Genomic DNA, 25,558 nt, shown 5'->3' with positions numbered 1-25,558 from the left:
CTTTATCAGGCATGCTGATTGTTTCAAACACACACACACACATGAAATTACAGAAGCTGATTGGTTGCTTTGGACAACTACTTCACTTCATCTCTTTCCAAGGCTTGATACATACCACCTTATGTACTAATAGCCTAATGCAGGAGGTTTCACAGGAAACTCCTGCAAAAGACTCATTACCGCTACAGACTGCAGTCCCCATTATTATCAATGAGATCTAAAGTACCCCTATGTACTATCTGGTGGCGTAAACCATTTTATGCCTATGGAGGCATAGTTGAAGGAGATGGATCTTACGATCCGCCCCCAGCATCCTCCGGAAAGTGATACTGAGCACATGTGCAGTGTCAGTTTCCCAGGAGGAGTCCTCCGTTGTGCTGGGGATGAAACTTGTGGGGACAGAGGTTATCGCTACCACTGTTCCTGCGACTTACAGTTAGTACATAGGGGGTAAACATTAAAATAGCACCACCGCTGCGATCATTCCCCTAAATATTAGAATATTATTGTAGAAAGCGCACAATATAATTTTTTTAAGTTTATTAGGATTCTCAGGTTGTAAACATTAATTACAGCAACGATCAGTATAACAAAATAATTACTGGGTGGATATGCACTGTAGGAGGTGGGTTACCATTAGACAGTGGGGCATAAGGTTCCACCTTACACATAAGGTGACAGAGGCACCGGATTAACAGGCAGTAGGTTCGCTTGCCCCTTCATTCCCTAAAGAACTAGAAGATAAAGACTGAGGTGATTAAACACGGCATAAACTATTCAGGGTTTTCAATTAAGGACATCTACAAACAAGAAAAACGGCGGAGGCTCACTAATAAGAGGTTTCTTATTATTAGAGCTCTAAGGTGTAGCGAGTGCATTTATGGTGGTATAACTGGTCCAGTCTGACTGTTACTCTGAGTTGGGGGTAACTAGTCATCACTATGTGCACTGGGATGCCTTTTGTGCTCCCTAGGTGTAATTTATATGGGAAGGTGCATTAATACCCACAATGTAAAGAAAGCACAAAAAAGTATGATGGTGACATCTAAAATAAAGAGTGTGCCAATGTCACGTTACTCTTGTTACATAAGTAAGACATAAATAAATGCATTAGCCCAGTGGACAAATTGGTTCATTTTCACCTCCGCAGTTTTCCAAGTTTGGTAAATATCCCTCACTAAAGCACGGCATTGGCTTACATTTACCCTTAATTAACTTTAATGCACAATGAATTCGCACACACATGGCACAAAACAAATAATCCCCATTCAGTACAGATGAGCAGAGTTCTGACAGTCTCTCAAAGACCAGGATAACTATAGGCTGTGCAATAAGAGACTAGTGCATGGCAGAGCAATATGCAGAACACAGCTATGATCTGTATCTGCCTAGTATACAGACACTTGTATGTGCACAAAGGCGTATATGGATATGTGCTGAGCTACAAGTGTGTACAAGTCCCACAGGACATCGCACATAACAGAATGAATGCGGGTAAATAGTGTGCATATAATGGTAATGTAAAAAGTAACATGCAGAGAAGACTGTCATGTGCTCACCAGTGAAAAGGTAGGTGTAACGTTAAGTAAAATCCCTACCTCCTTCCCATTAACCATATCACCTCTAGAATGGCAGGTGGATCTCTAAGTAAACTCCTATGGATAGTGGCTGTTACCGTCATGGGACTACATAGACTGGCAGAGGTGAGTTTCTCCCCTTCCCAGGCATCCACACTGCTCTGCAAGTTGGCAGGAGGGGCAGTTACTGCACACATAAACATACCCCGTACAAGTCTTCTTTAATCTGCTCATAACTAAATAGCTTACACCTAACCTGTTAGTGGCACTGATGTCAGATTTGACTACCACTGTCTGCATCTGATCAATGTCTATGTAGCTGTAGAAGAGTGCCAACTCCAGTGCCAAGCTGTAGTAATGGGGTCAGCGCCAATCTGTAGTGATAGATGTCAGTGATATATTTGGTCCCTTCCTCATCCGCACAGTATAGTCCATTTCATGTTCACTGGTGACGAATTGTTGTAATTGAGACTACAGAATGCCTTTGCTTGCTTGTACTTGGGACTATACCTAAATGTATTTAAGTAAGGCAAACACCGGGATATGTATTCAGTGCTAACACATTAGACTTGCTCCAATTGCTGAATGAAGCAAACACTGTGTAGTATCTGTGTAGTGATAGACAGTGTAACAAGACTGAGCGTTGCTCTGGGTTAGTTTCCATTTCACCTGCACTGAATGATGACACGATGAATGTCAGCATGGGCAAAGAGCTTAGGAATCCAATGCCAGCCCTGTGCACTGTTCTGCAGGCAGTACCTCCTCTCTGGTGCTCTCTAATGATTAGCGGGTTACTCCTCAAGTAATTATACTGTGAGTAAACATTGATACAGCAAAAAAGAAACAAGTCCTGAGTCCAAGAAACTGCAACACTGTACAAATAAAAAATAACACAAGCTTCTTTTAGAGCAGGGGTATTGTGTAGGTAGAAAACAATTACTGATCTGCCTCCCTTCCCCCAGAAACACCCCGTCTGTGTTATAGGACAGAGCCATGTGGAAGATACAGGATATGTTTGCTTTCAACTTGATCATTGATCACCCAATATGTCCAAGGGTGCAGGTTCCCAGAAGGGTTTGCAGTTGTCCTGGTTCCTCCTCAAATGTGCTGCTGAGAATGAGGGATTTGCTGCAACTCCTCATTGCATAAGGGACGTAAGTGGAATGCACAGTGGACATTAACCTTTTTTGTTAAGTGCTTGGCTCCATTGTAGGGATGTTCTAGAGAGACGGGAGAGGTCAACAGAGGGAGGAGTTCATATTGGACGGGTATTTGAGAACAATAAATAAGATACTGCAATGAGTCCATGGTACCACATCCATCTCCAAACTGGTCCTTGAAGTGAAGGGCTGGGGGAGCAGGAAATCTGAGGGGGCTATCTATATGGGGGCTCACTGTTCCTGTATCTGCTGCTGCATTTTCTGCAACATTTCCTGCATTCGCCGCAGCTGGAAGAGAATGAGATTGGGTTAGGAGAATATCAGACTAAGGAGAGACAACGGCTAGACATATGGCTAACATGCAATATTACACAGACTGAGCCTGATTCAGTGTTGCAAGCGATTCAGAATAGTTTGCTCGGAACAAAGGCAGATTTGCCCTATACAAGTGTTGTGGACAAAAAGATGTCCGGCGCTAGACAGACAGGAGGGTCAAGTATTAATGCAGCAGTAAGGATAAGAGGTGATTGTCAACCTCACTTGAAAAGACAAAACATGATTCATGTGTTGTCTATACAACTGTTGTGAAAATAGCCATCATCTCTATCCGTGTGCATTAGACCATAAGTACAATATACAGCGCTAGATCGTGGCATAAGTACTAAAAAGTAGAATAACACCACAGGATTAGGCAGGGCAGATAACAGGGGTTGGGTACGGGATGCCGGTGCTCTGGATCCCGGCGGTCAAAATCCATACGCCAGCATCCCAACAGGGTTAGGATACCGATGGTAGGTATCCTAACCCTTCTCCTACTCTTACCCTTCCCGGAAGAATTAACCTAACTCCCCCCCCAGTGCCTAAACCTAACCTCCCCTCCCCGCACCCTAAACCTAACCCCCCACCCCAGTGCCTAACCCTAACCCTCCCCCTAGCGCCTAACCCTAAGCCTCCCACTAACTGCCGGGATTCTGACAGGTGTCTGGATTCCGGCACCGGGATTCTAAATGCCAGCATCCGATGTGCCGGGATATTGACGGGATCTCGATAACAGGGCATGGCTAGAGCAATGCGCTGAGGCTAGCTAGGTGGGAATTCATTCAGTACTCAGTGAACCTGTACCCAAAGTATGAGCGAACAGAGTAATAAATACTCTTTTAAACACACGAAAGTGACACATGTAATAACAGTCCAGACTCTCCCTCATGCCTATGATTAATTGAAGACATAAATGTTGCTAAATTGAACAGCATTTTAATGGAAAAGTTGAAATAGATGGATGGGGTAGCCCTAAAGTGGTAGTAGGCAGGATTCCCTGTCAAAAACAAAGAAATACTGCAATGGCGCTATACCAACTAGAGCATAACATCAGACCAAATTAAAAAGTGATAATGCAATGTTTATTATACATGAAAAGGTATCAGATAAATAACAATTACTCCCGGGAGCACATATAATACATAAAAACAACGTTGTTCAAAATGGGCAGAAATGATTAAAATCAAACCCGAATGAAAATTTAAAAAAATTCTGATCCATAAGCTAACGGTGGAAGAGCCGTCACAATGGCAATAGAGTGTCCAATGTTTGTTGGAATAAAGGTAAGACTCCACACTAATGCATGGGGATCCGCAAGTGGGGTGTAGTATTGAATGATGGTAAGTGAGCAATATGCTCTGAATACTCACTCCGCTAATGTCCACTATCAGACTCCAGTCTGAAAAGGGTAAGGAGACTGCGGGGTAATCCTCTGTGTTAAGCTCCAAGGTGAGGTTGGGACAGCACAGGTCCTGCAGCTCCTATGGTAATGAGCTGGCTCCGTTGCAAACGGGTTGCCCCGGGAGTCGGCTCCACGCAGTCGTGCTCACCTGACCGCTGTGGGTAAATCCGCACACAGGCTGTGTTCACCAGATAAGTGCTTGTATAAAAGGCTTGCTCCAGCAAGATGTTAGGTGTGCGGCAAATGATGAGTAACCTCCAAATGGAGAAACACCTATGGCTCCGATGCGTTTCGCCGTGCTGCACGGCTCTTCCACCGTTAGCTTATGGATCTGAATTTTTTGAATTTTCATTCGGGTTTCATTTTAATCATTTATGCCCATTTTGAACAACGTTGTTTTTATGTATTATATGTGCTCCCGGGAGTAATTGTTAGTTATCTGATACCTTTTCATGTATAATAAACATTGCATTATCTCTTTTTAATTTGGTCTGATATTATGCTCTAGTTGGTATAGCGCCATTGCAGTATTTCTTTGTTTTAGCCGTTTTTGTATTGGAGACAGGCAATCTCCAATTCTGCCTTTTGGCAGCCACACCTTCTGAGCTACTCAATACAGGTTTACTAGGGCGCCCAGGCCTTTTGTGTTTTTTGTGTAGTATTCTCTGTCACTCCACAAATGTAGGTAAAAATCAAATGTCTGGGTCACCAAAATGCAGGATGTGGGCACACACCTGTGACTGCGCTAGGAGAATTTGTGCACATATTTAGGTTCTGTGAACCATAATCATCGCCAGCCTCTGACATCAGTCAAATAAATGTTTTATTCATGCTGCTGGAGAGTACCACAATCTACATAATGATTACAAGGCAAGGCTGACATGTGCAGAGCAAAAGGGCTTATTACTTACCTCTTCGTCCTTCATCTTTATGAGTTTCTCTGTTTCAGCATCTGGGGTTGGCAGAGGCAGGATGGGGATGGGACTCTCTATCCTGTTGTCCTGAGTCAGTTTGCTGTAAGTAAAGCAGGAGAAGACAGTGCTTTGTGTGTTAGGTTTTATGGGTAGTGGCTGTGCCACTCTAATTCCTTGCTGCACCCAGCAGTTACTCTGGCCCAGTGACACTCTGGGGCACAAGCTTCAGAAAGAAGGATGTAAGGAGTGCCATCAAGCATCTTATCTATACATAACTATAGATTTCTTCATCCTCTTGTTGTACCAAATTCATTGACTTTCTACTTTAAGACTGTTGACTTTCTACTGTTGAAGTAATATATCTGCGACTAAACACATCACTGTGTATCTAGCACAGAAGAGTAGTGCAGCTGTGCACATATGTGTGTGTGTGTTTGTGTCTGCATAAATACAACATAAGCCTGGATCCAGGGGCAACAAAATATTACACCGAAAACATCAGACAGCACTCTTAATATGACAGAAATGAAGGAACATGGCTTGAACAAGAGGATAGATAGGAGATGGATCATTTCTGTTATCAGGGAATAAAGCTCCTTCATTTTTTTTTATAGGCCAAGAGTACCATCTAACATTCTCTCCCTCCATATTAAATAAACCATTGGTTCTCAAATTCGGACCCCACACAGGCCACATTTTCCAGGTCACCCAGCAGATGCACAGGTGTGGTCATTACTCACTGACACATTTTAAAATATGCCCCGGAGGAGCTAATTATTTCAATTGTGATTCCGTGAGGAGGCCTGGAAAACAGTTTATATTATATGAATTACAAATAGTTTATTGCATCAGGTTAAAGGAAAACAAGTTCAACTCCAAACACAGAAGCCTAGAAACACATAGAAACCTTATAATGTAAAATATAATTGATAAAATGTGACTTAATCTTAACCCTAACCTTTGTGCTGTGTTCTCATTTTCTTCATGCCTTTAAAAGACAAAAAGTGATATCACTTAATTATTCAGGACTGCAATACTCATCACACTAAAGGTTAATAAATTAGAAGGTCTGGCATGGTATTGCTGTTCTTTTAGATGTGCTGAGATCACAAGCAAATTTATTATTAAATAAATGATAGCATTAAGTTACAATGTATAATATTTATGATTTTCATATTGCTGTAACGTCATTACATGTGATCTGTAGAACAAAACGGAGTTACCAGAATGTATGGTTTGCATCTCCAGATTGGTCAATGGAGAAAGTACCATTAAATAAAGTGTGCATTTTTAATCGGCTACACATATGTACATACGCCGCATGGATCCTCTATCTGCATAGAAACCATTGCAGGCAGGTAACAGGCATCTAAACTAAGGTAAATGCAGTTCTTTATATTTCATATGTGTTTACATTTCAAGCTCCATCACCACATAAATTAGTGATTTTTTTGTATTTCCCCACATAAAAATGTATGAAGAAAGGGGATGTGAGGGAAGGGATTAAGGGCCTCATTCAGACCCGCTCACAAGCGCCATGGTGGGGCACTGCGCGGCGTGCGTAATGTGCGTGCGCGAGCCCCGGAGCGAGTGAGAAATTCACTCGCTCCGGGGCTCGCTACAAACGGGGCGGCTGTCAATGTTGATCGACAGCTCGCCCCGTTTTGTAGGCGGGGAGGGGGGTAGCTGGTCAAATGGAGGCGTTCCTGAAGGAACGCCTGCTGTTTGTGGGCGGTCCTACTGACATCACTCGTGATGTCAGTAGTGAGCTTCCTGCTCTATTTGAGCAGGAAGCTCACTGGGGCTTGCGGCAGCCAAGACCCTACCACAAGGGTCTCGTCGCAAGTCCGATGGTCTCGATTATCGCGACCATCACCTACCCGCTCGCAAAAGTTGTGAGTGGTCACCCACAGCTTAGCGAGTGGCCAGGAGGCCAGGTATTAAAAAAAATGTGGCCGCCCTGATTCAGAGCTTTTTGCGAGCACCTCTGAATCAAGCCCTAAGCTTCTCAATGTCCTCCTACTCACACAATCCCCTGGACAGCTTCTGAGGCACCAGGGATGGGGCAGAGATAATAAGCTACAGGTGGTAGTTTAGCCTTAAATACCCAACACTATCACCAAATATTACTTGATAATTGATATACATATTAGTCATGTTTTAAATAATGAATTGCCTGTGGTTCAGACTCCTGCTACTAAAGGGTATGTTATTACATTTAGATTAGGAGACTGAGTGCCTGATTCAGAGCCGGACACTATTTGCGCTCGCTCGTTCAGGAAAAAGGGGTGGCTATTCAAATGAACCGTTCGCTCTTTGCCTCTAGGTCTGAACGAGCGAACAAAACATGCGGTCGTTTTTTGTAAACTACGCCCCCTGGCCGCTCGCATCCTACGTCATGTCCGCTATTTATTAGATTAATCGAGTACATCGACCAGCGTATGAACTGCTCGCTATTCTTGTGGTTGGTTTTTCCTACCGCTATCTTGCGAGCAGTTCTGACTATAAAATAACCCAGTGACGTGGTCAATGACGCTGCTGTATTAATTATGCACACCCTAAAAACGCCCGTTTTGACCTTTAAGCACGCCTGCGTTCGGATCTCCACTCCCCCTTTTCAAGCACCATCCCCCGTTACCACCCACATACGCCTCCTCCTGTCACTCAAAATAGCAGGCATTCGTTATTTAGCGAACAAACGATTTTCGGCCGCAATGACTGGTTTGCGCATGCGTATTACGATCCGTACGCATGCGCAGTTGTGCAAACATCGCTCGGAACGAATGAGCGGCCGCTTAGAAGCGGCTCTGAATCAGGCCCCGAGTTTTATAGTACTGATGTGCTGATTTACTATAACGATATGTCTACAGGTATTTAAAGCAAATTTAGAAGTCTTTAATGACTTGTAGGGAACACTTGCCTTATTTGTAAGTAGTGTTTATTTTTGTTCTAACACTCTTAGCAATTTTCTACTTCAGAAATCTTACTTGTCTGTTTGCATCGTTAATATTCTTTTCTGTCATATTCTTATATCCCTTTTATACCTATATTCCGGGTCTGACCCGGAGGCTGGTACAGGGTTCGGGGCTGTTCACACCGGAGCCGGGTTTGCAGTGACCCAGCTCTTCCGGCGTGGAAGTGGACGCTTGGAGATGACGTCATCTCCAAGTGCCACTGAAGCCGGCCGATTGGCCGGCATGCACGCGCTCTAGGTCATCGTGAACCGGATCGTGCCATTTACACTGCAGGGTTTCACGGGTCATTCCCATGTTAAAATCCTGCAAGTTACCTGGGTTGGATTGCCGGGTCACTTGACCTGGGAATCCAACCCTATCCCCTTTTACACCAAGGAGCTACCTGGGTTAACCCTGCAATAACCCGGGTTTTAGCTCTGGTGTAAAAGGGGTATTATACAGACCATGTGAAATTAAGCTTCCAGTACAGCAGTGCCCCTAGTGGTCACATGAATGTGAAACAAGGTCCAGACTACTAGCATGAAACAAGTCTCGAATTACAAGCATTAAACAAATGTTGGAATACTAGCATGAAAGAAGTTTCAGAATGCATGAAACAAGTGGTGGAATACCAGCATGTAACAAGTATCAGAATACTAGCACTAAACAAGTGTTGGAATACTGAAAAGGAAACAAGTGGCGGAATATTACCATGAATTAATGGCGGAATATTACCATGAAACAAGTGGCAGAATACCATCATGAAACAAATGGTGGAATACTAGAAAGGAAACAAGTGGAGGGATACCATCATGAAACAAGTGTCGGAATATCAGCATGAAACAAGTTGTGGAATACTAGAAAGGAAACAAGTGGAGGGATACCATCATGAAACAAGTGTCGGAATATCAGCATGAAACAAGTTGTGGAATACTAGAAAGGAAACAAGTGGAGGAAGGGATGCGGTCAATATCCCGACTGCGGGGATTCCGGCGCTCAGAATGCTGGTGCCGGAATCCCAACACCTGTCAGAATCCCACCGCCGGCATCCCGAAGGTAAATAGCGGGGTTGGGAGGGTTAGCATTAGGGGTTAGGCACTAGGAGGAGGGTTAGGATCAGGCACTAAGAGGGGAGGGTTAGGTTTAGGATGCAGGGAGGGGGAGGTTAGGTTTAGCACCAGGGGTGGGAAGATTAATGTCAGCACCAGGAAGTGTCAGTATTCTAACCCCGTCGCCATCCCGTACCCATTCCGTGGAGGAATAGCACAATGAAACAAGTGGCGGAATACTAAAAAGGAAACAAGCGTTGGGAAAACTTGTAAGGAATCTAGTGGCGGAATACTATGCATGAAACAAGTGGTAGAAATAATAGAATGAAGCAAGTGGAGGAATACTAGAAAGGAAACAAATGGCGGAATATCAACATGAAACAAGTGATGGAATACCAGCATGAAACAAGTGATGGAATACCATCATGAAACAAGTGGCGGAATACCAGCATGAAACAAGTGGGGGAATACCAGCATGAAACAAGTGGGGGAATACCAGCATGAAACGAGTGGGAGAATAGCAGCATGAAACGAGTGGGAGAATAGCAGCATGAAACGAGTGGGAGAATAGCAGCATGAAACGAGTGGGGGAATACCAGTATGAAACGAGTGGTGGAAAACCAGGATGAAACAAGTGGGGGAATATCAGCATGAAACAAGTGACGGAATACCAGCATGAACCAAGTGGTAGGGATACCAGCATGAAAGAAGTGTCAGAACATCAGCATGAAACAAGTGATGGAATACCAGCATGAAACAAGTGGCGGAATACCAGCATGAAACAAGTGGCGGAATACCAGCATGAAACAAGTGATGGAATACCAGCATGAAACAAGTGGGGGAATATCAGCATGAAACAAGTGATGGAATACCAGGATGAAACAAGTGACGGAATACCAGCATGAAACAAGTGACGGAATATCCGCATGAAACAAGTGACGGAATATCCGCATGAAACTAGTGGGGGAATATCAGCATGAAACAAGTGGGGGAATACCAGCATGAAACAAGTGGCGGAATACCAGCATGAAACAAGTGATGGAATACCAGCATGAAACAAGTGGGGGAATACCAGCATGAAACAAGTGGGAGAATAGCAGCATAAAACAAGTGGGAGAATAGCAGCATGAAACGAGTGGGAAAATAGCAGCATGAAACGAGTGGGAGAATAGCAGCATGAAACGAGTGGGAGAATAGCAGCATGAAACAAGTGGGGGAATACCAGCATAAAACAAGTGGCGGAATACCAGCATGAAACAAGTGATGGAATACCAGCATGAAACAAGTGATGGAATATCAGCATGAAACAAGTGATGGAATACCAGGATGAAACAAGTGATGGAATACCAGCATGAAACAAGTGGGGGAATATCAGCATGAAACTAGTGTGGGAATACCAGCATGAAACAAGTGGGGGAATATCAGCATGAAACAAGTGGGGGAATAGCAGCATGAAACAAGTGATGGAATAGCAGCATGAAACAAGTGGGGGAATATCAGCATGAAACAAGTGATGGAATACCAGCATGAAACAAGTGGGGGAATACCAGCATGAAACAAGTGACGGAATATCAGCATGAAACAAGTGACGGAATACCAGCATGAACCAAGTGGTAGGAATACCAGCATGAAAGAAGTGTCAGAATACCAGCATGAAACAAGTGGCAGAATACCAGCATGAAACAAATTGTGAAATACCAGCATGAAACAAGTGGAGGAATACTAGAAATGAAACAAGTGGAGGTATACCATCATGAAACAAGTGTCGGAATATCAGCATGAAACAAGTTGTGGAATACTAGAAAGGAAACAAGTGATGGAATACCAGCATGAAACAAGTGGTGAAATATCAGCATGAAACAAGTGGGGGAATACCAGCATGTAACTAGTGGCGGAATATCAGCATGTAACTAGTGGCGGAATATCAGCATGCAACAAGTGGGAGAATACCAGCATGAAACTATTGATGGAAGCATGAAACAAGTGACTGAATATCAACATGAAACAAGTGACGGAATACCAGCATGAAACAAGTGGCGGAATATCAGCATGAAACAAGTGATGGAATACCAGCATGAAACAAGTGGTGAAATATCAGCATGAAACAAGTGGGGGAATACCAGCATGTAACTAGTGGCGGAATATCAGCATGTAACTAGTGGTGGAATATCAGCATGTAACTAGTGGTGGAATATCAGCATGAAACTATTGATGGAAGCATGAAACAAGTGACTGAATATCAACATGAAACAAGTGACGGAATACCAGCATGAAACAAGTGGCGGAATATCAGCATGAAACAAGTGATGGAATACCAGCATGAAACAAGTGGCGGAATATCAGCATGAAACAAGTGATGGAATACCAGCATGAAACAAGTGGGGGAATATCAGCATGAAACAAGTGGGGGAATATCAGCATGAAACAAGTGATGGCATCCCGACCGCCGAATCCCGAAGGTAAATAGCGGGGTTGGGGGGAGGGTTAACGTTAGGGGTTAGGCAATAGGAGGAGGGTTAGGGTCCAGCACTAAGGGGGGGAGGGTTAAGTTTAGGATGCGGGGAGGGGAAGGTTAGGTTTAGCACTAGAGGTGGGAAGATTAATGTCAGGCACCGGGGAGGGAGGGATAGGGTTAGGGTAGGGAGAGGGTTAGAATACTGACAGACAAGTGTCAGTATTCTAACCCTGTCGGGATGCTGGTGTCGGGATTTTGACCGCCGGGATCCCAAGCACCAGCATCCCGAACCCATCCTGTGGAGGAATACCAGCATGAAACAAGTGGCCCCAGCATGAACAAAGTGTAGGAATATCACCATGAAACAAGTGGCTGAATACTAAAAAGGAAACAAGCGTTGGGAAAACTTGAAAGGAATCTACTGGCGGAATACCAGCATGAAACAAGTGGCGGAATACCAGCATGAAACAAGTGGCAGAATAACAGCATAAAACAAGTAACGGAATACCAGCATGAAACTAGTGGGAGAATACCAGCATGAAACAAGTGACGGAATACCAGCATGAAACAAGTGACGAAATACCAGCATGAAACAAGTGCTGTGGAAATGGACATATAACATATAAACATTAGTGGATGGAAAACAAGTGACGGAATACCAGCATGAAACAAGGAAACAAGTGACGGAATAACAGCATGAAACAAGTGATGGAATACCAGCATGAAACAAGTGACGGAATACCAGCATGAAACAAGTAACGGAATACCAGCATGAAACAAGTAACGGAATACCAGCATGAAACTAGTGGGAGAATACCAGCATGAAACTAGTGGGAGAATACCAGCATGAAACAAGTGACGAAATACCAGCATGAAACAAGTGACGAAATACCAGCATGAAACAAGGAAACAAGTGACGGAATAACAGCATGAAACAAGTGTCGGAATACCAGCATGAAACAAGTGTCGGAATACCAGCATGAAACAAGTGGTAGGAATACCGGCATGAAACAAGTGGTAGGAATACCGGCATGAAACAAGTGGTAGGAATACCGGCATGAAACAAGTGCCATGCTAGACTGATCTTATCCAAAGGTCCCCATCTATAAGTTAACACTTGCATAGATCTGAACATACAGTCTATACCAGAACCTTGTTTAGCCATACTTTCAGCGGTCTAGGTGGGAGCCCCCTGCTGTAATGTCTGGTTTGTGGCATTCACTGAACAACATCTGGGAGGCTGGTTTATTCTCCCGGGAGTGTGGGGAAACATGAGTTCCCCAGATGGAAGTAAGTATTTGTTTAACACACTAGTATCACCAACCTAGATTCCTCCCTGGAACCTTTATACACATTCCATACCAGTAGTACTATTTACTTTGCAGAAAGTCTTAAGAGTGGGTCAGTCCATTATACTGAACCCACATCATTGCCAGGGGAGTTGTTAAACAGCTGGAATCATTCATTTTATAAGTTATCTTTATTTGAAGCTGATATTCTATTGAGAAAATCTCGCTCAGTTTTAGATCCAGTTATTTTCCAGCTGGCTCAGGCTACAAAAACATGAGGGAAGATGGGCTGTGTGACCTCTCGTTCTCCAGCTGTAGTGGAAAGCTACTGTACTTGTACTTGCATGTGCTGCTAGAGACAGGTACAGTAGGTCAGATACATTATGAGTACCTGAGTGGCAAAGATTGCATCTAAACTAAATGTAGTGCAGCCGGTGTATTCCTTGGGGCTCCATGCTCTATGCTTTTATACTTTTTAGTATTTTATTTTTTAATGAAACCAGCCTGTGGAAATGGACATATAACATATAAACATTAGTGGATGGAAAATCTCCAATAGCACCATATTTTTTTCTCTGTCCTGAACAAACAATATTTGCAAACCACAGATTCTGGCATTATGTTTTATCAATACTGCGTTACTTTTTGTGAGTCACATTATAAAGTTGTTTAGTGTTGTTAGTTATTTATGAAGTTTCAGGGACCACTAAACCTGAAATACAAATTGGTTTAGCTTAAAGGGCTACTATTAATATAATGAAATATACATAAAACTATTGGGAGCCTGTCAGAACTGAGGACATTTCAGAATAAGTTGTGATCCTGGGGGTGAGAAGGAGTTATGGGGCCAATAATGCCGTGTATGTAATCCAAAAACAACATTGATGCCCGATAATAATCTAACTGAAATCAAACAGATAATGTTGGTAAATATGGTCAGAAGATGACCACTGCTGATCTCTGTGACCAAACTGGACATTAACGCCGGCAACATCAGCCTGTGCATGGCCAGCTTTAGCCACCTTTCCCAAAACAGGACCCATAACATAGAACAATAGTGCATTTAATAATATTTAAGGCAACTTGTAGTCTAGGTTTAGTGGCCCTTTAATGTTGGTGGACATTAGCTGAGTTAGATATGTGCAAAAATATAGAATATAAAGCACAGCAGAAAAGTAAAGTTAAATTCCAAATGTTTCCTGAGAGAGCCGTTTTATAAAAATATAGTAATATAATACTTATATTAAGGGACTTACCTTGTCATCTGTTGGATACACTGGGCTCTGTAGTTCTCATAATGCACGTCACATGTAACATCTTTAAGATCATGCATGTGAGTCCGGATTAGCATATTTCGCAGCTTCACAAAGTCACAGTGTGCCTGGTTCTCCACTGCATACAGATAGGGGGCACATGTGAGAGAAAACAGTTCTGTTCAAAATGATGTTCATTCACTGCTAGGACCTATGCATACACATCTACTTATAGAGTAACACAGGGTCATGCTTCATTGTGCAAATCGTTGTGGTGACAGGAAGTTCATCACTTTAATCAGTTCTGCAGTCAGCACTTTGTAGAAATAATCAAAAACAATTTATACATCAAACAGACAATAGAAAGCAAAACACATTGTTCTATTTCACTATTATTGTTTTTACTACTTTAAAGTAAAGTTTTGCCTTCTGAAATGTTTTTTCATATTTACTATGTTTAAGGTGATTCCAAGATTAAAATGGTGCAGAATAGTACTTATCCAAGCATAATATGTTTATTATTACCAATGATTACAGAAATCCAAGTTTAAATTTATTTTGTTTGTATTTTGCTGTGGTATCAACTGTACTAAGACATATTAAAGTACCAGCTATAATGCAATGAATGTTTATTCCATAGGGACCAACCCGTATTACCATAACCAGGACCGATTCACAAAGCCTGATGCTGGTTGACGAAAATACATGGGACCCCTACGTTTTTCCCCCCTCACAGAGCCCAGTGCTGTTTATGGGGGGAGGTAACATAATTTTTTTCCTTTATTTTAACCCTTTCATTCACTTTTAACACACAGAAGCCTGCACAGATCTCACTGATCTGTGCAGGCTTCTGTCAAACACGCTGCTGCCAATGGTTACATTGGCTAACTCGCACCTTGTAATGAAATTTGCATTACCATTTGCGAGTTTTCCCACAGAAACAATAGCATAAAGCTCGCATGAACTCACATTTCAGATAAACCTGCACCTTCCAACTCGCAGGCTATTACATACTGCGAGTTTTGGAACAAACTCGCATCATACTCGCAGTGAGATGATGCAAGTCCATACTTGCAAAAAAACTCGGACCCTATTATGATCTGATGAATGGTCATATGAGGATAGTGCTTTTTAGGCATATACATATAGCATAATTATGTCAATGACACTGATATAACTTACCTTCCACGATGCCCCATGGATAGAGTCGACCTCGTACCCTCTGACCTTTGGCCTCTACCACTGTATTGCTTCCAATTACAGCAAATGGGGCACTCTCCTGCAGAACAGAATTGAGTGAATTTACAGAGATGGGCAGAAATCCTAAATGTGGTGGAAATGCATTCTATATCAGAAAGTACGCCTTACCTTCAGCTCCTTGTCCTGCTGTTTGAAGTCATCATCTTCATCAGAGTCACATTCTGGGAACTGATAGACTTTTATCCCAAATTTCTCAATCTCCTCTCTGACCTGAGAACGATGAGAGAAGGAGATACAGTCGGACAAATTAGTCTCCCCAAACATGAGCAGGGAAAGACACACACAGGAAAAAGTGCATTTATGTGTATATGTTCAGTTGGGCAAAGATGCATCCAGGTCTATATAGCTAGTGTATGTGACAGGAGTAACATGTGTACTTGTGCACCATAGTAGCCTACAGACAGCATAGTATTAGTTGTTAAAGCACATTAGCCAATATAATTATGTAATGAAATGACATATACACAAGAGCGAATAGTGTATTTGCATTGTTATCATTGTTATGAATAAGTGAAATATCTGCTGTTTTACTCTTTTTTTCTGACCCAGGCCAAATGGAAATATCACATGAGTAACACAATTAGACAGTCACAGCTTCGTATAATGAAGCAGCCAGACTAAGTACTGTCAGCTAGAGTGCTCTATTAGCCAATCAGCAGTGGCTAGCTAGTGTTGCTGATAGTAATGACAGGTGTACATTTGTCTGTATGTGGGTCTATACTGCACTCACAATTATATGACCGTGCCCTTACTGTACTCAGCCTATTCTTGACTGTTTCTCCAGTCATATGGGGCTGTAACTGTATCTGCATAGTGATATACACAGTTTACATGTATGCATATGCTCAGTACTGAAATGTGTATTTTATGCCAAACAAAAACAGATATCCAACGTGAACAGCCTCAATATGTAAAAATGAAGCATAGTAGTGTAATTTGTAGCTTGTATGATCTGAGAAAGTGGGGACTATATTACCAAATTAATACAGGTTCCAGGGGCGTTTTATGAGAGGAGCCAGTGTGCAGCCTCCGCTTGGGCCCCCTCCACTCTGTCAGCGGAGTAGATTCTGTCTTCATGGCAGAATGTACTGCGCATGTGTGGGAACATCTTTTCTGCGCATACGCAAGTCACCGGGAAAATGGCCGCCACCATTCACCTTGTGATTTTTTTGCTGCTCTGCAGTACTGGTCCAGCGCTGCAGAGCAAGGCACCAGAATTTGCGGAAAGGTACTGTAAGTATAACTAACTATGGATGCAGGGTGTGCGGCGTGCGCTGGGGGCACCCCAGCCTGATTTCTGCTGCAGGTCCATAGACTGAAGCACATATGAGCTAGAGAGAGACACATCCCCTGAAGTAATTACATCTGGCCCTTACTGGCTTCCAGATTATCTCACCATTCTGCTTCTTAAGCAGCTACAGAAATACAACCAAAGAACATGATCTGTCTGTCATTTATGGAGGGTCCAAAATGATCCGCTTTTCCTCATTTATTCTGTGCTATCAAATAATAAATGCATTATTCATTATATTTTACTGTATTATTTTACGCAAGTATATTTAAGAAAAATAATAAACTTGTAATGAATGTATTTAAGAAGGCAGCAATTGAAATGTCTAATGATGCACCAAGTGGTCTATAACTGCTCAAAGTGGTCATCTCAGTCCTTGCCCACTCCTACATACGGATGCACACAAGGGAAGGGCTAAGTAGCAGCATTTGCATAATGTCGCAGAAGCGCAAACGACAAATGATGAATCCGCGTCTGCAGCTGCTTCCGACTCAGAATCAGGTCCGTAGTGACAGACTACTAAAAACACCAATTACAAATGTATGTCGGACACGACTGCGGTTGACACGCATTTTAACTTTAAGACCCTCTGCTTTAAACAATATAAATATTGGTATTCATATACTGTCTATTGTAAAATGTACTGTATATAGGGGATGTAGTCAGCATCCCGACGTGCTGGATGCCGACAATCTAAATACCAGCGCCGGAATCCAGACATAGTTGGGATCCCGGCGCCAGTATCCTGATAACCGGCATCCCAAAGGTAAGTATCGGGGATCAGGGGAGGGATAGATTGAGGGTTAGTAACTAGGGGTAGGGTTGGGGTTAGACTCTAAGGGGGGAGGGTTAGGTTTAGGGTGTGGGGAGGGGGAGGTTAGGTTTAGGCACTAGTTGGGGAGGTTAGGTTCAGGCACCGGGGAGGGAGGGTTAGGGTAGGGAGAGAGGGAGGGTTAGGGTAGGGAGAGGGGGAGGGTTAGGGAACTTACTTTAATGTGTCGGGATTGTGACTGTCAGGATGCCGCTGACGGTATTCTGACAGCCGGGATTCCATACCCAACTCGTATATAGTGTCAATGTAACTGGTAACATGCAGAAACCGGTTACAATATGGTTTTTTTAAATAACTTCTTAAATTGTGCTGCCCGCAAATCCTGGCTTTCTGTGTCTCCTTCCTTATAGCACCTGGAGGACTGAATCAAAGGCTGCTAAGTGTTGTTAGTCCTGGAATATGCACAGCTTACTTCCATGAACACTCACCCTGTCTTTCAGCTTGCGGATTTCACTGGGTATCAGGCAGTCGGCTTTGGCAATCAAAGGAACAATATTAACCTTCTCATGGAGAGCTTTCATGAACGCCACATCCACTGGCCGCAGCCTGGCACAAATAAGAATAACATGCAGAGTTCAACTTAAAGGCACTACAATATCTAATGGAGGATTTCTCTACACAAGTAAAGTATGTCTCAAGGGTACATAAAACAGGTTAAATGTAACAATTCAGTGTATTAGTAATGAATAAAGGATGCACCTATACATTATTTACTAAGCATCTTTAGACATTGGACGTGCAGAACAACCAGTGGGACGATGCAATGAATGACGAGTGAAAATTACAGATTGGGGGTACACACTATACGATGTTCAGGGCCGTAACTAGGGGTGTGAGACTGGTGCTGCAGCACAGAGCTCTGTGGGCGTCACCATCGCCGTCCCACGACCCTTGCTTCTGGTTAGTAGTGTGCCTGGAACAGCACCCTGCAGTCAGGATCAATAGCTGTGGTGCCCTGGAGCATCCTTTAGACGCTCTAGACTGGCACCCTGCAGTCTGTGCAGCTGATGGTTGTGCAGATTGGTTGAAAATACCAAGTTCACAGTATAGTACAAAGTGTACACAGCTTTACACAGTACAGTGCTGCAAATGGCAGACAGGATTGGTCAGAGTTGTCTATTATTATTTATGTAGTGACAGAAATAAATCAATCAAAAGTAAATCAGATATGGGATTGATGAACTGGCAGAGACATAATGATGACAAATGAGACAATGATACAGAAAAATTCTACAGAATACTTTAATAATATTATAAAAAATTAAGGGGTCTATGTACTAATAATCGTGGAACTGCCACGATTATTGTCTATCCATATCGCAGGGGATATTTTCATTTTTAATGAAAATATCCTTGCTATGTGCAAAGGGGAACTTGCAGGGACATCGGTTGCGGTAACAGCTGTCCCTGCGAGTTACATCCCGGACAAATTATAGAGGTCTTTTATGTTTGTGTAAGACTTCTCCTGTGGTAGCTGACACTGCGCATGCGCATAGTATCAGCCTCCGGAGGCGGCCAGCTTGATACATAGACCCCTAAATGAGCAAAATGTTTACTTGCCATGCTGCAACACTACTAGCTATAGTTTATTAAGAAATGACTTAATATAAACAAATTAACACATGCTATAAATTCCATATTACCAGAATAACAGGCATTTATGTTTAAAAAGTTGTACATATAATTATTGCCTAGAACAGTGGTTCTCAATCTCAACCCTCAAATATCCCCAACAGGTCATGTTTTGATGATTTCTGTCTATGGAAGCAGTGGGATGATTACTGATCCAGCAAAACAGATTATCTCACCCAGGGCCATAACCAGGGGTGTGCCGCCGCAGGCAGCAGGATTCTCTGGGTGGCACCATCGCCACCCCACGGTCCTTGCTTCTGGCCAGCAGGATGCCTGGAACGGCACCCTGAAGCCAGGATCGCTGTTGCAGTGCCGCTGGAGCATCCTTTAGACGCTACAGACAGGTACCCTCTAGCCTTTACAGCCGATCAGTGTTTATCAGGATGCTCCGTTCAGTGCTGCACATACCAGTGCTGCCGCCCCTGTCCCCTCTGCGGGAAGTAATGATGTCATGCACACAACATCATGATGTCGGGCGCTCAGGGGGCAGGCCAGCACAGGGTACATGTGAACCCTGTTACAGCGCTGATCTTACCTGTGCATGATTAAAAAAATATAATAAACCTGGCCTGTTGGTGGTACTTGAGGACTGGAGTTGAGAATCACAGTCCTGGAGTTGCCAGACACCTTATTGACCAGAATTTTCAATAATGTTATCAGACTGACATGGGAGTGTTTCCTGAAACAGAAGAAGGATCATCCTATAGGCTGATAGGTATGATATGATAGGTATGATAGTTATAGGCCTATAGGTATTATACATATGAAGGACCTTATAAGAATGTTAAGACAGCATGGTACTGTATTTAATGGATACAGGTGCTTCTGTCTTTTCTCTCTGTGCCTACGCTACTTACTGTCCTCTACATTGGATAGAAGCAGTAAAATATGTTGGGTTACAGATATACTAAAGTTTTAATAGATACATATCATTATCATTTACAGCCTGATACTTTATATCTATAGGTAAATAGAAAATATCTTAAAGCCAAAACTAGGTTCAGTTACCCAGGAACTGGCGGTGATCTTACAACCCTCATCTGTCTCTATCAAACCAAAACTCTCTGGGACATTTTCATATATGATACCCTCCATACATATACTCTCCATACATGACACCTTCCATACATGATACCCTCCATACTTACTGTATACTCTCCATACATGATACCCTCCATATTTACTGTATACTCTCCATACATGATACCCTCCACACATGATACCCTCTATAAATGACACCCTCCATACATATACCCTTCATACATGATACCCTTCATACATACAGTATACTCTCCATACATGATACCCTCCATACTTATACCCTCCACACATCATACCCTCCATACATGATACCCTCCATACATATACCTTTCATACATGATACCCTTCATACATACAGTATGCTCTCCATATATGATACCCTCCATACATATACTCTCCATACATTACACCCTCCATACATGATACTCTCCATACATGATACCTTCCATACTTACAGTATACTCTCCATGCATGATACCCTCCATACTTACTGTATACTCTCCATACATGATACCCTCCATACTTATACCCTCCATACATGATACCCTCCACACATGATACCCTCCATACATGATACCCTCCATAAATGACACCCTCCATACATATACCCTTCATACATGATACATGATACCCTTCATACATACAGTATGCTCTCCATATATGATACCCTCCATACATATACTCTCCATACATGACACCCTCCATACATGATACTCTCCATACATGATACCTTCCATACTTACTGTATACTCTCCATGCATGATACCCTCCATACTTACTGTATACTCTCCATACATGATACCCTCCATACATGATACTCTCCACACATGATACCCTCCATACATGATACCCTCCATAAATGACACCCTCCATACATATACCCTTCATACATGATACATGATACCCTTCATACATACAGTATAGTCTCCATATATGATACCCTCCATACATATACTCTCCATACATGACACCCTCCATACATGATACTCTCCATACATGATACCTTCCATACATGATACCCTCCACACTTACTGTATACTCTCCATACATGATACCTTCCACATATGATACCCTCCACACATGATACCCTCCATAAATGACACCCTCCATACATATACCCTTCATACATGATACCCTTCATACATACAGTATACTCTCCATACATGATACATACATGATACTTATACCCTCCATACTTATACCCTACATATATGATACCCTCCATACATGATACCCTCCATGTAGCCCCCATACATGATACCCTCAATACATGATACCCTTCATATTTATACTCTCCATACATGATACCCTCCATATTTATACCTTCCTTACATGATACCATCCAAACATATAACTCTCCATACATATACTTTGTCCCCTGTATATGATACCCTCAATACTGATGCCCATCATTTGATAACCCCTCCCCCATACATGATACAATCCATACTTATACCCTCCATATACATGATACCGTCCATACATGATGCTGTCCATACCTTCAGCCATTAGGAAGCATCCTTTTCTTCTTTCAAAAAATGAGTTATTTTGCTAACACAGCTAAAACAACCTGTGAGTGTTAACATAATAAAACATGAATCATCTGCTATGATCAGATGACAAAATTTGGGACACAAACTATATGGACAAAAGTATGACCATTACACCAACAGGGGCTATAATGACATTGTATTCAAATACATATACTTTAATATGGAGTTGGTTCCCCTTATGCAGCTATAACAGCTTCCACTCTTCTTGGAAGGCTTTCCAAAAGATTTTGAAGGGTTTCTGTGGGAATTTGTGCCCATTCATTCTGTAGAGCATTTATGAGGTCAGGCACTGATGTTGGACGAGAAGACCTGGTTTGCAATCTCAGTTCCAGTTCATCCCAAAGGTGCTCGATGGGGTCAAGGTCAGGGCTCTGTGTGGGCTTGTCAAGTTCTTCCACACTGAACTCATCAAACCATGTCTTTGTGCACTGGGGCCTTCCCCAAACTGTTGCCACAAAGTTGGAAGCATAACATTGTCTAAAATGTCTTGATATGCTGAAGCATTAAGATTGCCCTTCACTGGAGATAAGGGGCCTAGCCCAAACCCAGAAAAGCAGCCCCATACCATTATCCCTCCTCCACCAAACTTCACAGTTGGCACAATGCAGTCAGGCAGGTAACGTTCTCCCTGCATCCGCAAAACCCAGACTCGCTCATCTGACTTCCAGAGAAGCGTGATTCGTCACTCCACAGAACACGTTTCCACTGCTCCACAGTCCAACTTGTCTGTGTGCTTTACACCACTCCATCCGACACTTGTCATTGGACTTGGTGATGTGAGGCTTGCATGCAGCTGCTCGCCCATGGAAACCCATTCCATTACACTCCCGCCGCAGTTTTTGTGCTTACATCAATGCCAGTGGAAGTTTGGAACTCTTCAGCTATGGAATCAGCAGAGCATTGGCGACTATTACACACCATGCACCTTAGCAGTCGTTGACCCCGCTCTGTGATTTTATGTGGTCTTCCGCTTCATGGCTGAGTTGCTGTTCTTCCTAAATGCTTCCACATTCTAATAATATCACTTACAGTTTACCATGGAGTATTCAGCAGGGATGACATTTCACGGAACCATCTTATTGCAAAGGCGGCATCCTATCACAGTACCACGCTTGAAGTCACTGAGCTCTTCAGAACGACCCATTTTGCAAATGGAGACTGCATGGCTAGGTGCTTGATTTTATACACCTGTAGCAACGGGTCTGATTGAAACACATCAATTCAATAATTAACAGGTGTGGCCAAATATTTTTGTCCATATAGTGTATGCGGCAATTTTAACCAAATCTGACTAGTGACTTCCAAAGATGGCTGGGAATGATTAATATTCAATCACTGCAGAAAATACAGTTGGCTGGACATGATGGCCATCCAGCAATCATACAAATGGTGATCTACATTAGAGCCAGGTCAGTCAGGCCCATTTAGAACTCAGGTTGAATATATATTTTCATGTCTGTGATGGTCATGACAGTTTAAGTGTAAAGAAGCCTGTTACAGGAAGGATCAGCCAGAGATTATCATGGCCAATTAAAGAAAAGAGATTACAATCAGATTCATTAGACCACCCAAAATGGAATAGAATTTATTGTAACAAATATTATATATATAATACATCACTCAGCAACCAGGTATTGTAATTAGCAACCAGTGTAGTTAACTGTAAAATCCTTCAACAGAGTAATCCCTGTTAAATATAATCAGCTTTATATTCATATCTATCAAGGTATCATAATTATGTTTAACCAAAAACTAGCAATGCTATCTCTGGAAAGCTCTGCATAATATTGCGGTGCTAAATAAATTATAATAAATATTAAAATAATTAATTGTTACAGATGTGGTAGATGTGGTGTTACAGATGTGGTAGGAAAATACAAGCCATCAGTTTAAAATGCATATAGCTGGTGACAACAAACACCAGAAGTGGTGATGTGGAGACTACAAACAATCTGATATGGAAGTGGCCACACAGACACTACAATCAATTCTACAGTACTGGTTTCATGGAGACAACACAGAACCTGGCACAGAAGTGCTCACATAGAGATTCCAAACAACCTTACACAGAAGTGACCAAATGGAGACTAAACACAAACTGATTCTAAAGTGATTATGTGGATATTAAATACAACTTAATACAGACATGATCACCTGGAGACAACAAACAACCTGACACAGCAGTGGTCAGATGGAGATTTCAGCTGGTAATTATCACTAGGTAGTCACAGGAATGATCATATTGATTGAGGTAAAGGCCCCCATACATCAGCAATTGATTGCAGCAATCGTGCAATTTGCAATCTATTGTGTATAAAAATCTTTCCCTTTTTCAATCGATTGTGGCAATTCTGCAATCGACTGGAAAAGGGAAAGATTTTTATACACAAGCAAATTGCACGATTGCTGCAATCACTTGCTGATGTATGGGGGCCTTTAGAAGCAAACACAGGAAGGACCAGCTCAGTATTTCTCACAGCATAAGAGATAAATGATTAGACAGAATTCTCCTGTATGTGGGTACCCCATACACCAGTCTTAGGGGTCAATTTACTAAAGTGAGAGTTTTTAGAAGTGGAGATGTTGCCCATAGCAACCAATCAGATTCTACTTAACATTTAACTAGCACCTTCTAAAAGATAATAGCTAGAATCTGATTGGTTGCTATGAGCAACATCTCCACTTCTAAAAACTCTCACTTTAGTAAATGTACCCCTTACTATTAGACCATTTCTTTAAATCGTTGAAAACTGCTGTAAAATACATAGCCGTACTTACAAAGTGGACAAAATGGTAGAAATAGTGTGCTATCCTTACCCATGTCCGAATGGCGAGATGAAATATAGACAACAGTGCACTCTGTTATCTTGGATGTTTTTCCTATTCAGTCCACTCTCATCCCGAAAATACTGTTCGAACTGCTGGTCTACGTAGTCAGTAATGGCCTTCCAGCTACGGCAGAGGGAGAGTTATTATGTGTGCTGCCCTGTCCATTCCTCAGGGAGCTGTGATGGACAGATCTCTTACCATTCTGAGTTGTTCACTGCATCTCCAAAACCTGGAGTATCTACTATGGTCAGCTTGAGCTTCACGCCCTTCTCCTCAATGTCCACTGTGTGCTTCACAATCTCTACTGTCTGACTAATTCTTTCTAGGGTGAAACAAGCAGTGCTTAACAGAAGGAGACAATCACGGTAAAGTCATATTAAAATGTATCAGGACGAGTAATGTTTGTTTACTCAGAAAATAATTTGGAAGTTGTCCGCTGAGTGCTGCAATATTTCTGTGAAATTCCTGTCACGTACTTATTAATAAATAAACGACCTCATTAAAAGCTATGCATGATGCAGTAGTCTATATTTCATCTCCTTTTTCAATGAACATTAGACTAATGCTGACCATGCAGCAATATTGCCAGCAGAATCAGCCAAGTGCTGGTAAGTTGTCCTTACTCAGGGACAATGCCCAAGTGCAGCCAAATGCTGACAGTTTGAAGCCTATTTGCATGATCATCGTCTACCAAACTAACCGGCAAACAGGCAGTCTGGAAGTGATGAAGCCACTTGGACCAGGCAGCC

General features: G+C 42.5%; 1 protein-coding gene across 3 annotated transcripts in view; it reads right to left on the bottom strand.

Moving 5' to 3' along the window:
• Window positions 1–525: 525 nt before the first annotated feature.
• The window catches only part of SEPTIN5 (septin 5), a 60,233-nt gene continuing 35,200 nt past the window's right edge, over window positions 526–25,558 (bottom strand). For 2 of the 3 annotated variants that reach the window (XM_088476661.1, XM_088476663.1), the window contains 9 exons: window positions 25,008–25,131; window positions 24,798–24,932; window positions 18,183–18,300; window positions 15,740–15,841; window positions 15,554–15,650; window positions 14,375–14,510; window positions 6,330–6,359; window positions 5,369–5,471; window positions 526–3,025 (listed from right to left, as the gene is read on the bottom strand). In XM_088476661.1, coding sequence (XP_088332787.1) covers window positions 2,969–3,025; window positions 5,369–5,471; window positions 6,330–6,359; window positions 14,375–14,510; window positions 15,554–15,650; window positions 15,740–15,841; window positions 18,183–18,300; window positions 24,798–24,932; window positions 25,008–25,131 — 902 coding nt within the window. In that variant the 3' untranslated portion in view covers window positions 526–2,968. The remainder of the gene's footprint in view (window positions 3,026–5,368; window positions 5,472–6,329; window positions 6,360–14,374; window positions 14,511–15,553; window positions 15,651–15,739; window positions 15,842–18,182; window positions 18,301–24,797; window positions 24,933–25,007; window positions 25,132–25,558) is intronic. The other variant, XM_088476662.1, reaches the window with a different exon arrangement.

The sequence above is a fragment of the Taudactylus pleione genome, unplaced genomic scaffold (genome assembly GCF_031769625.1).
Source record: "Taudactylus pleione unplaced genomic scaffold, aTauple2 ptg000191l, whole genome shotgun sequence".
NCBI classification, from domain to species: Eukaryota; Metazoa; Chordata; class Amphibia; order Anura; family Myobatrachidae; genus Taudactylus; species Taudactylus pleione.
This window is presented reverse-complemented; position numbering and strand designations above follow the sequence as displayed.